Genomic DNA, 13,619 nt, shown 5'->3' with positions numbered 1-13,619 from the left:
AAAAATAAATGGAGAAAAAATAAAGGGAGAAAAAATAAAGGGAGAAAAAATAAATAAAACTGTCTTAATTGTGCTTTTTTCTTTTTTGCATTTCCTCTGATCAAAGAAGAACTTCACGGTACACACTATTTTGAACATTATTGTGCACGCAAAAGGCTGAAAAAAAAAAAAAAAAAAAAAATAATAATAATAATAAAATAAATAATAACAACATAACAAAATTGAGAATATAAATTATGTTGTAGATAGTATGTACACATTCTTGCTTATATTCATTTTGTCATTTCTAGGATTCATTATCGTTTTGATTTTCAAAAGCATACACAAAATAATGCACACTACAACTGTGGAAAGGCATATATAAATATACACATTGGTAAAACACGATGCAATGAAACGTGATATATTACCGGTCCCCCCTGGTTGTAAATTTATAAAATCACCATCACCAACTTGTATTTCTAATGAATTTTTTTTTCCATAAATGAATTTTTCAAAAATAGACTATAGAAAAAAAAAAAAAAAAAAAAAAAAGTAAATAAATAAATAAATAGATAAATAAATAGATAAATAGATAAATAAATAGATAAATAGATAAATAAATAAATTTCCAAGCATATAAATAATATTATTATATTTAATAAAAATCTGAAATTTGTAAATTAGTGCATTTATTTTAATATTTACTTTTAAAATTATTTGCCCTGTTTTTTTTATGAGAACTGCTTTATTATGGTCTATATTCTTTTTCGAAAATGAACAAACCCAACTATCAAAATAAAAAAAAATTATGATAACATTTTTATATATACATAATTAAGAGACATCAACATTTTGAGCTATTCAAATTTATTCAATAGTATCTTATTTTATCATATAGAAAAAAAAAAAAAATAATAATAAAACTTACTTTCCATTTATAGTGTCATTTTTATCAATAACCTCAGGATTAATAGTAATTAGTTCACTCATTTTTATTGGTTTCCCACTAATTGGACATATTAATTTATTGGATGGTGGTTTTAATTTTTTATCAATATCTTTTTTTATTTTTGCATTTCCAGCTATCCAAAAGTTATTAGATATATCTACACCTGTTTTCTTCTCATCCGTTTTCTTCAAATAAATAAAAAATTAAAATAAAAACAATAAGTTTATTTAAATACTTCATGCAGAGTTTTTTTTTTTTTTTCTTTAACTATGTTTTCCATAATTTTAACTAGCCATGTGTGTATTATCATATTTTCAATTATACCTTAACATGTTCATGAACATTTTCAAGGTCATCCAAAAATTTAATTTTTTCCTTTTCTCTTATATGAAGTGCTTCTTCTTTTTTTTTTCGGTCCATATCTTTAATATAATTTTCATATTCCTTTTTTTTTTTAGAATATTCTTTTTTTTGTGCTAAAAAATTATTAATTATGCATATTTTACAAAATATATGACCATAAGGGGTACTAACAGGCGTTTCAGAATTTCTCAAACAAATCCAACATTGCTCGAACTTTCGCATCGAGTCTTTTCCTAGCCTCTCTTTGAGAGTTCCAACATCTTAAAAAAAAAGAAATTGTAACAATAAAATAAAACACCATGTTTAATTATCTTTTCTACTTTATGGCTCACTACGTACATAGTGATATATATATATATATATGTATGCATTACTCCCATCGTAGATATTATAAACATATATGAACTATTTTTCTCTCCATACTTTTTTTACTATATACATTTCTCTACATTTTTTAGGGTTTTTTTTATATTCAGTTTCTTTTCAATTTGCTTATACCTTTGACCTTTTTCCTTTCATGATATGTAAATATAGGATTTGCTGTGTTATTTTTGCTATGTCTCGTCATCCTATAATTTCCACGTTTTGATGAAAAATTCAATTATATTGTTTTGAAATGCCTTTGCTTGATGGAAGAAACAATGCAATATGAAGAAGAATTTTATTTGTTTTGCATTTATTTATTCATTATTATCATCACTATTATTATCACTATTATTATCACTATTATTATCGCTATTATTATATTTTTTATTTACGATTTATTATTCCATTTTCCACTATTTTTGCGCAAAAATAATTATATTCCTACTAAACTTACATATATAAACACATGCAATATATGCTGTATTTATGTACATAGCTGAAAATCTCAAAGCATAATTTCATCCAACCCCTAAATAAAGAATTAATACAATTTTTATATTTTTAAAAATATATTATAAAGAGATCTTTATATATTTTTTCGTTTTTTTAATTTATTCTAAAAATATTATACTTTTACCTATTTAAGACGAATAATATACCTTAAAAAAAAAAATAGCTATATTGTAAAATGTGGCAATAATAATATGTGATTTTTTTTTTTTTTTTTTTTTTTCAGGCAGATTTGTACTAAAATTTTTAGCTAATTATAACTAGCTATTTATATCATATAAAAATATACATAAGACTTGTTCTTTTACTATTACACCATTTCAAGTTATTTTGATATTTGTGAAAATATATACATAATATTGTAAAAATAATTTTTACGATTATACTTACATTTAATTACACTGTAAAGAAATAAATTATAAAAATTGTTTATATTAATTTATGTGTTTTTTTTTTTTCGTTATTTTTTTTGTATTCCGTTTGAATTTTTAAGTAAAAAAAATATTATCATCACATATGGACATTTTATTTGTGTATGCTTAGTAACATAATGTAAATTATTAAGAATAAAAAATGAATTACATAAAATTATAATGATACTTTTAAAATAGTCAGAAAAATAAATATATTTAATTAGTATATATATTTATTTAAATTTTTTTACTAACCAAATTTGGCTATTAAATGAAGAATTAAGTTTTATGGTAAAAATGACTTACAATCCGTTAGGAACAGACATAAACATTTTGGACAATAATTTAACACAAATTTTTAGGGATTCAGAAGAATGGTTAACACTAGAATATTTTTTGCAAATGAATGCTAGAACTTCTCGAGTAAAATTAGTGCAAGCATGGCATATTTCCCCAATCGAAGTAATAAACAAATTTAAAAAGAGAAATTTCGAGAAACTTGTTTTAAAGAGTTTTATCGATACTTCATCAATGGATATGAATAATAGCATCCAAGATGTTTGTATACGAGGTTTTTCCATTTCAAAGAAGGGACTAAAATTATCCATTGGGAATTTCAAGTGAGTTTTCCTATGAATAATTTCGTAAATATGTGTGCAAACTTATGTGTGCAAATCTATATGTGTCAAACCTATATGTGTGCAAGCCTATATATGCATGAACACTTTCATGGCTGTTTGTTTTATTGGTATAGTTTACCTGGATTCCCATTGATCTCACTTAATAAGGATAATTTACATAACAATTCATATGAACTTACATATGAACAGAATGGGTCCAATGAAGATAAAAAATCGTTAAAAAAAAAAATCATGGAACAAAGTGAAAATATTTTGCTATCAGGAGAAAGAGGAATATTTGAATTTTTTGTGTGTGATGTTGGAGTTGGGTTATCACTTTCTGTTAATGAAAATGAAATTAATTCATATGATAGAGACATATTACCTATAGAATATGATAGTATATTTATTAAGAAGAATGTAAAAAATAATAATAATTATTATGAAAATAGTGGGCAGAATGGAGGTACAAATTTAGTTGATTCTTTAACTATTCATTATAAAAATAAAGAAAATAATAATAATAATGAAAAGGAAATAAATTTAGCCTTAGGTGGTGATATAATGCCATCATATGGTGTTTTACCATATTATACATTTAATCATGAATATATAATTTATGACAGTTCACAACTTCTTCCTCGTTATTTAATACAATTTGAATGTGATCCTAGTGCTGAAGAACTTTTTTCCATCCCTTTATGTGATTATTGTGGTAATGCACCTTCTTTATATTATTGTGAATCAGATGAAGTAAAATTATGTGAAAAATGTGATAATATTATTCATTCTCAAAATAAACTTGTTAAAAAACACATAAGAAAAACATTAAATGAAGCCCAATCAAATTTTGGAAATTGTAAAATTCATTTACAAAATGAAGTTAATATGTTTTGTACAGTGTGTCATATTCCTATATGTAACTTATGCATGTGTAGTCATGCACACAAAGATTTATCAAATGTCAATTTTTTCAATTTTAATAATAACAATAGTGATACAATTATTTCATTAAAAATGGCATATAATGCTATTATGCAACATAGTAGTAAACCATCTAATTTTATTAAAGAAAGAAAAAAAAATTTAAATAATTTGCTTGAAAAAATTGATAAATTACATGAACAAGTTAGATTAAATATGAACGAGACAGAAAAAAATGTATATAATGTTCTTGAAGATTTAGTAAAACAGTTACATACAACAACTGATAAAAAAATGTCTTCAATATTAAGTGAAGAATATGAATTAAAAAGACAATTTAATGAAATAATGTGGAATGAAAACTTTTTATATTATTTACAAACAATTTTACCACCAGCTGATTTTATGAACGCTTGGTTAAAACATTGCCAGTACAGGGAAGAAATCGAAAAAAATTCTGAACATTCAGAAAAAATTAATTCATTAATATTTCCAGATATTCGAATAAAAGGAAATATAAATGTCATAACTGAAGGATCTATTAATCACGAAAATATATTTCATTCCTCTGCTAATTTATAGAAGTAGTTATGAGCAGTAAAATAGTGAAAAAAACTGTAAAAAACAAAAAAAAAAAAAAAAAAAAAAAATTTATTATTTTTTATTTCAATTATTCCTAAGAAACTAATTATCCATTTATAGGTTCATTTTTATATGAAAATTTTAGATATTTTTTCGTCTCTATTTTTTTTATATGTATACATGTGATACTATTTAGGAATTGTTTTGTTTTAGTTTTTATTCTGTTATGTTTCAACTTTTTATTTAAAATTCATTTGCCATTATGTGTATGACACACAATTGATGAGATTCAAGATTGAACAGGAATATATATATGTGCATTTATTTTTCCGTTTTATTATTCTCTAATTTTAAACAAAAAATGTTTATAACTTCCCACTTTGCTATATTCAAGTATCTTTTCCTTAAACGATTAAATATAGAACGAATAAATAATACCATTTAACAACTATAGATCTTTTTTTAAAATTTCATTTTGTATAGATTTATGCAATTATGTACATGTTCATATAATATTTTAACAAATGTTATAAAATATATATGTGTGATCCTTGTTGAAATATATATATAAAGAATAAATATATTTGGAAAAATATACAATTCTGTTTTTTTCTTACAATAATAAAATTTCATTAATACATTCACGCATTCGCACATTCACACATTCACACATTCACACATTCACACACTTATTCATTTGTTTAACTTTTCTCAATCGGATTTATTTTCACTTTTTGTTCTCACATATTATTGCCCCTTAAAAATGTTCAGCATTTTGTTATGTCTATAAAAATGTAGGAAAAAAAAAAAAATATATATATATATATATATGCATTATTTTAAGCAAAATTTAATTCAAGTACGTTATTTTTCCCTAGGAAAAAAATACACTATTATATTGTTCATATATTTTTAACAAAAAAATTAAAGAAAAATAAGGAATTGTATTGTTTTTAACAAATAAGGTGTAATAAGAATTTTCAGGTTATTTCTTTTCAAAATAAAGGCATTTAAAATAGTAATATGTAAAAATGGGGAAATATATTTGTTTGGCTTGTGTTTAATTATGTTCACCATTTCGCTACTTCGTTATTTCGCTATTTCGTTATTTGTTTGTTTGTTATTTTGTTATTTCGCTATTTTTTTGTTTGTTATTTCACCATTTCACTATTTTGTTATTTTAGCAAAAAAAGACAGTATAGTGTAAAATAATTTGAATAGCCTTTGCTTAAATTTAACATATTCTGACAACTTTTCATATTCCCATTTGAATTAAAAAGCTCAATATGAATAAAATTTTAGCCACTGAAATATTTCCAGACATAGAAGAAAATAAATTTGCTCCTATTCAAAAATATTTTTCAAGTTCAAAAGATTTATTCTTAATTGATTTTATAAATAATAAAGAAGATAATAGTTTCGAAAATAGTAACAATAATATGTTACATGAAAAAAAAAAAAAAAAAATATATAAAAGTGTATTTGAACGTTTAACAGATCAGACATTTTATACAGGGACTCATAAAAAGAAATTCGAGGCATTGGTAAAATGTAAATTGAATGAACAAAATGTGGATAATTATTTGTCTAAAAATTTAGAAACGCATAAAAATGAAAAAAATGCAAAAAAAAATGAAAAAAAAAATGAAAAAAGTGAAAAAAAAGAGAAAAAATTAGTAGTTACCCCAGGAATACTTGGTATACAAAAATATGGAATTCAAATTGCTCATCCAAAAAGTATTTGGCTATATCGAAATGGAGATAAACATCATAATGGGTTACTTTTCTTTATTAAGTCTCATATAAATAATCTAAAATTATTATTGTTTGAAATTACAAAAGTATTAAATCCTATCATTGGTCCCATACGTAAAATATATGATCAAAATTTCAGACTCATAAAAAATATACAACAACTTAATGATGGTTCCAAATATTTATGCACCTCAGGCGACCCACCAGCACCCATCGACCATCTTGGAAAATTTAAATCCAAGTGGGTTATACAATGATAGCACAATATAGCTTAAGGAAAAGTAAAGAATTTTCCAAAATATCCCACAAAATCATTTAGAAAGAGATGATAAATAAATATGAACTGTTCAGAAGCATGTCGTCCACTTGTTCATACACTTTGCATGTGACAGAATAAAGCATATACTTTGCATACCACAAAATAAAGTGCATATATTCTGCATAACCCAAAATAAAGTGCACATGGCATTCCCAATCTAGACCATACTCTACACTCCTTGGAACACAGATATTTATTTTAAAAATTAAAAATATTTCGTGTATTAAATTTTTTTGTTATGTTGGTAGTAGTTTACATTAGCGTCATTACGTGTAAAGAAATATAAAAAGTTAAAAAAAAAAAAAAAATAAAAAAAGACACTAATAAATGATGCAAAAAAGAGAAGGAGCATAGCAACTTGTCAAAACTTAGTAAAATGTACATCATCTCTATCCAAACATACACAAATATAAATAAATATTTGAGAGAAAATCTATGCAAAGATTTCTTGCTTGACAGAAAGGACATGTTCAATAACAATTGTTTTTTCTTCCCACTCAAATTGGCTTTCAAATGTTTCCCAATTTCTTCTGAACAATTCATATTCTTTAAAGGATTGGAATAATTTTGTGATTTTTTCCAATTTTTCATTAAATGAATTTTCAACATTTTGTCTTTCTGAAATTAATTGGTTCTTTTTAGAATTTCGAATTTTTTCATCTATAACATCAAATTTTTTAGAATAATCTTTTAGATTATTTTTTATATCAATTTTCAATTTATCACTAAATAATGATTTAGGATGAGGTCGAAAGAAAAATTGGAAAAATGATGGTTTTTTAATAGTCATTAAACATCTACCTTGAAATGTCCATACATAAAAACCAGTTTCACTATTTTCTTCTTTATAATTAGAACTTGATATACCAGATAAATTAGAAACAGATGTAACTAAGTATCTACCACAATTACTCCATGCAACAGAATTTACTAATAAATGCTCATCCTTATGTATAACTTCAACTTGATCATTTGAATTTAAAAAACAGAAATATAACATTCCTTCTGATAATAAAGATGCTAATATAAAAAATGTTCCTTGTGGTGACCATTTCATAAAATTCATTTGGTTATTTATATCAAAAGTACTAGTCCATTTAACATTTCTAGTAGTACCTTTATTTAATATTTTATAAAATCTAATTTGTTGTCTACTTGTAGCTTCATCTCTTACTATTAATGCAAATCTATTACTATTTGATTCTTCCCAATGAAATTGTTTAGTTTTTACTCCTTCAATTTGTATATTATCTACAGGTATATTTTTTTCTCTCATTCTGAAAATTTCTAATTGTGTGTGTTCTTTTTTTCCTTTTTTTCCAATTTTTTTTACAATAGTTGTTTTAAGACATAAATAATCTCCTTTACTTTGCCAATGAATAGATGCCTGACTAACATCATAAATTTTTCGAGATACTAATTCTTTTCTTGATGGTATTTCGACTAATATCAAAGTTCCGGGTGTATTATTTGTTTCTGGTATCCAAATTGCAACTATATTATCTACAGGAGACCAATCAAATTCTTTAACCACAGAATATTTTAACGGGGTTCTTTTTTTCTCATGATCTTCTAATAATAACATAGATGGTAATTCATATATATATACTTCTTTTTGCTTTCCTATACATGCAATATATTTATCATCAGGGCTCCATAAAAAATGAGGAAATATTTTTTCTCTTGGACTATATTCAGGTGTAATAAAAGATCGAAGCAATTTTCCTGTTATTACTCTCCATATACAAATAGATTTTTCATTTCTTAATGAAGCAGGAGTACCATCCCAAGTTAGTACATAATTTTCATTAGGTGAAAAACTTATATCTTTAACACTTTTATGTTGTAATCTTATTAATTTTTCAAAATTATCTCCACCCCATAATGCTATACCTGGATTATGAAAACTGACTAAGTATGATCCTTGATTACTCCATTGAACACTTGAAAATGGAGCATTTTTTTTAAATGTAGTATAAATTAATTGTGGTTCTTTTTCTAATGGGTCTAACCAATGAACTTCAAAATGGGTATCATATCTAACAATAAATTGTTCTCTACATTTTTCATCATATAACCACCATCTTATTTTTTCTCTTGTAAATCCAACAACATTTATAGGCATTACACGTTCATCTCTATTTATTATATTTTCTATATCATCCATTTTTGATGCTGTTAATAAATGTTTTGCATCTAATTTTAATTTATTTAATACTTTTACTGCTTCATTTGCTTGAAAACTATCATGAAATGTAACAAAACATATTCCTTTTGTTTTTTTTTCTTCATCAACAGGCATATAAATTTTTATATTCATTATTGAAGAGTCACTTATTTTAGCACTTAAATGCCTTATAAATAATTTCTTTAAAACTTCGGCTAATCTACTATGTTTTTCTTCTTCTACTTTTGGTATACCCAATATTGTAACTATTTTAGGAAACTTAGTTTCAAGAGTAATCAAAGCTTCTTTTCCTGCATATTTTTTATTTAACAATGTTTCATTCCCATCATCACTATCATCAGATAAAAAATCGACAAGTTCTTTGTCGCTTAATTCACTTTCTTCAACTTTAACCATTATTCATAAATATTAGGATATATAGTTACATACATATACGAATAAAAATTTGTGTGTATATTATACTTGTTTGTTCTAAAACTGTGCAATTAACTCTTGAATTTTATATTCACGTAAATTTGTATATCAATTTCTTTATAGCAACGACATATATATCCTTTTTTTTTTTTTTTTTGGTAATATTGTATATTCCACGTGTTTAATTCAATTCACTATATTTTGGTTTTTATTCGTTTTATTATATTTTCTTTCGCTATATGAATAAAGCTATATTTTATTTTCACGAAGATATTAATTTATCTGAACATGGTAAAAAAAAAAAAAAATAGCCAAAATAAAAGCTGATAAGTCATAAAAAATTAGGATAATAGTAGATAAAAAAAAAAAAAATACTAAAAATTTATGAACAAAATAGAAAAATAATTAAAAAGAAATAACAAATATATTTATCACATAATATGCATTATTTGTATGATCAAGTTGTATTGGGACTGTTTTTTTTAAAAATGCTTTATAGCATATGTGATAAGTTTTCCCAAATCGTGAATATAATAATAAACATGTATTTATATTTATATTTATATATATTTATATATATTTACAATTGTTCGCTTTACCTGTTCGTGAAGTTATATAAGCTTAATTTTATTCCTTTGTTTAAATTCCCTAATTCCACACTTGTATTTTTTTTCTATTTTTCCTCGATGTTTCTTTTTTAAGTTATTTGCTTAATTTTAAAAATATTTTATTGTTACTATTTTTTACTATTTTTTTTCTACGTATATGCATACATTAAGATATTGTTTTATCACTGTTATATTCTATTATTTATTTTTTTCGTTATTTATGATATATTTACTTTTATTTTCAACATACCTACGTATACTTAATCATTATTACTAATATATCAGCAAAATCATAGCTATTTTTTTTTTTTTATAATTTTTTTTAGGGTTTATATTGTTTTATATTTTTTTGGGGGGAGGTAGGAAAAAAGTTTGCTTATGTATTTAATATATAACGTATTGTGCACGAATATATGTATGCATATATTATATTACGCATATATAATACAATATAATATTTTACATATATTTTTATTTATGGTTCCATTTTATGAGTAATACTATATTTTCATATATTTCATGTTTTATTAAATATGTTTTGATAAGTGTTATATATATATATATAATAAATATTAAATAAAATATTTAATTATTTGTTACCAACTTTAAATTTATTTTTTTAAGTTTGTGAAAATATATAGATATAAAATTTTACTGTTGTCACATTTTTTTCATAATGTAGATTGAATATGATATTAAAAAAAAATAATTGTAATTAGCATAAAGAATGAAACTGGGGTTATGCTTTTTAAATGATCCAATTTTTATGTATTTCATGCATGTATTAATATATGTACATTTCTATTATTATTATTATTAGCCAAAAGATATAGTTCACACATGAGCATGTTATAAATAAAAAAATATATTTATAGTAGTTGTAGTCGTAGTTGTAGTTGCAGTGGAAATAATTGTAAACGGAATATAAAGTTTATAAGTTTTCTCTAAATTATTTATTTATGTCAGTTTTGTAGGTTTATATTTTCCCATATGATATACAAAAAAGAATAACCATTTAATATACCTCTCTCTATATATAATACCATGTATGCAATGAATTGTTATATATTTGAATGAGAAATGGCTACCTGGAGATATACAAACAACTATAGTTTTTTTAAAAATGCAAAATATATATATATATATATTAAAACGATTGTATGTATATAATGTTTATAAAGGTGAGTATTTTCTTTTTTCCCTGAAATTTATGATACAAAATTCTTGTCTTTCCCTTTCTATATGCAAAAAAAAAATATTTTATAAATGTTTTTATTTAGTATAACATATATCATAGAGTATATCGTTTTAATAAAAAAAAAAATATGGCTGTTGAACATTTTAAAATTATATTTTGTGGAATAATTACAATTTTGTCCTTTTTTCATTTGACCATATTTAAGAATTAGTATTAACATTATTGAAAAAAATTTATATAATTAAAAATATTTTTAATTGAATTAAATGGTCTTATAATAGACATATGATTTAAGGTATTAACTACTTTTTGTATTTATTGTTTTGTATTATAAGTACATACAATATATACATATATATTCAATGCTCATTATTCCATATCCCTCAAAATGTTTCAATGTGATGAATATATATTTTTTTATAATTAACAAAATTAAAAGTTTGCATACTTATAATCATGAAATTCCTTGGGAAGTAAATACAAGGAGTATAATTACATAAAACTGGTATAAAACTGGTATAAAACTGGTATAAATATATAGAAAAAAAAAACATCCAAAATATATCCTCATATACGTAACTAACCCATTAATGTGGCATTATAATGCCATTTTCAAACAATTCCAACTTACCATACAACAATCAGGGAATTAAATGATTTGTAAGTGTGCATATTTTTTTTGGAGGGAATTAAACTAAATAAATAAGTTTATTCTTAATGTTTATATGTTCAATATTTAAAAATTGTGCAAACAAGAAATACTTTCAATAAAAATTGTAAAAAATAAAAAATATAAATTCTCATATATTACATAATACATACTTTACATGCTTAGTAATAAATGAATAAATTGAGTGGTATAATGATAAAGACAAAAAATGTACATTTAGAAAAAAAAAAAAAAAAAAAAACATATTGATGACCATATTAAAGTGTATAGCTATATTTCTGTATATTAAATAAAAATAATTTATTTAAAAATAGCTACATTTTTTTTACCACATAAATACTAATTATTAGCGTAAAACTGTAATAAATAAATAACCATATAAAAAAACTAAATTATGGAAGACACAAAAAATAACGAAGGTAAAATCGATGCAGTATTAAACATATGCAACATTTTACCTGCCCGACTCTTTGAAGAAACAATAAAAATATTATCAAAAATAGACAAAAATTTAACAAATAATATATTAATAAATAAGGAAGGACCAATTAAAATTCAATTTGATAATAAAGAAAAAAAATATTTTTTAGGTAATATGTTTAATAAGGAAAAAGATTCATATAGATCTCCATATACAAATTTGTATTATCCAGAAAATTTTCCAAATAGTTATATACCATCTGACCCTTTAAGGAGTTTGGAAATATTATATAATGAAGTATTTGATAGATATCGAAAAGCTTATTATATAAATGGTTTATCATCTGTTTATTTATGGCCTAATCCGATAGAAGATGGTTTTGTTGCATGTTTTATGATAAAAAAAAAAGAAAATTATAGTAATAATACATATATAGATTGGGAAGGTACACATTTAATACAGGTAAATATAACTCACTCAATTATACATTATCAAATATCTACAACTTTAAATATTTCTATAGTTCAAAAAAATGAAACTATATTGTCTGCTTCTGTTAATAAAGTTTTAGAAAATCCAAAAAAAATATCAGATATAAATTTAATAAAAGATAAATATTTCCATATAGAAAATATGGGGAAAATAATTGAGGGTATTGAAAACTCTCTTAGAAAAAGCATTGAATATATATATCTATCTAAAATTAATGAAAATTTAAATTCACTTAGATATAATGATTTATTATATAATAACAAAAATTATTATAAAATAAAAAACTTAGAAACCATTTCAGATGATATAAAATTTTCAAAAGGTAGTATACAAAATGAGTTAAAGTCTAAATTAAAAAAAAAAAATATCAACGGTGGAACAGAATATCTCCTTAATACTTAGGAATGTGGTTTTATGGGTTAATATAATTAGCTCTTTCGAATTTACCTCAATTTATGTGCTTACATGTTCATGTAATATTTAAAATTTTTTTTCTTTCATAAACTATGAGAACTTAATTATAAATATAATTTGTTTGTAATTTACTAGTTAAATAAGCTATTTAAAAACATTCATAAAATCTGGAAATTATTTCATAATACCCAAAAAATATAAATAATAAAATATGAACAAAATTTAATTTATATACCATCATTATTATACATATATGCATACAAGGGGGAAAAATATTAAAATAAATAAATTTCGGTCTAGTAGCCTTAAAAAATCAAAATAATTTTATAAGCATATTTCTATATTATTTTAAATTTTTATAAAAACATGTCTTAGTATCCTTTTTTATGCAATTCATTGATATGTCTATTTTTATGATATTATTTTTTAGC

General features: G+C 22.7%; 5 protein-coding genes across 5 annotated transcripts; 3 read left to right on the top strand and 2 right to left on the bottom strand.

Moving 5' to 3' along the window:
- Positions 1–100: 100 nt before the first annotated feature.
- On the bottom strand, positions 101–1,862 carry PY17X_1236200 (NOSIP domain-containing protein, putative; the record flags this gene model as incomplete). Its single annotated transcript, XM_034637635.1, has 6 exons — positions 101–156; positions 411–504; positions 688–769; positions 911–1,116; positions 1,256–1,554; positions 1,793–1,862. The coding sequence occupies 6 exons, from the start codon at positions 1,860–1,862 to the stop codon at positions 101–103; spliced, it is 807 nt and encodes a 268-aa protein (XP_034493574.1).
- Positions 1,863–2,871: 1,009 nt separating this feature from the next.
- Positions 2,872–4,709, top strand: PY17X_1236100 (zinc finger protein, putative; the record flags this gene model as incomplete). Its single annotated transcript, XM_022956856.2, has 2 exons — positions 2,872–3,203; positions 3,338–4,709. The coding sequence occupies 2 exons, from the start codon at positions 2,872–2,874 to the stop codon at positions 4,707–4,709; spliced, it is 1,704 nt and encodes a 567-aa protein (XP_022812695.2).
- A 1,286-nt stretch (positions 4,710–5,995) lies between these two features.
- PY17X_1236000 (apicortin, putative) lies at positions 5,996–6,721 on the top strand (the record flags this gene model as incomplete). The annotated part of the gene is made up of 1 exon (XM_724310.1): positions 5,996–6,721. One exon carries the CDS (start codon positions 5,996–5,998, stop codon positions 6,719–6,721), a length of 726 nt encoding a protein of 241 aa, XP_729403.1.
- A 495-nt stretch (positions 6,722–7,216) lies between these two features.
- Positions 7,217–9,367, bottom strand: PY17X_1235900 (eukaryotic translation initiation factor 3 subunit B, putative; the record flags this gene model as incomplete). Its single annotated transcript, XM_724311.1, has 1 exon — positions 7,217–9,367. The coding sequence occupies one exon, from the start codon at positions 9,365–9,367 to the stop codon at positions 7,217–7,219; it is 2,151 nt and encodes a 716-aa protein (XP_729404.1).
- A 2,888-nt stretch (positions 9,368–12,255) lies between these two features.
- Positions 12,256–13,176, top strand: PY17X_1235800 (F-actin capping protein subunit beta; the record flags this gene model as incomplete). The annotated part of the gene is made up of 1 exon (XM_719011.2): positions 12,256–13,176. The coding sequence occupies one exon, from the start codon at positions 12,256–12,258 to the stop codon at positions 13,174–13,176; it is 921 nt and encodes a 306-aa protein (XP_724104.2).
- Between the last annotated feature and the right edge of the window lie 443 nt (positions 13,177–13,619).

The sequence above is a fragment of the Plasmodium yoelii genome, assembly GCF_900002385.2.
Source record: "Plasmodium yoelii strain 17X genome assembly, chromosome: 12".
Taxonomy (NCBI): Eukaryota; Apicomplexa; class Aconoidasida; order Haemosporida; family Plasmodiidae; genus Plasmodium; species Plasmodium yoelii.
This window is presented reverse-complemented; position numbering and strand designations above follow the sequence as displayed.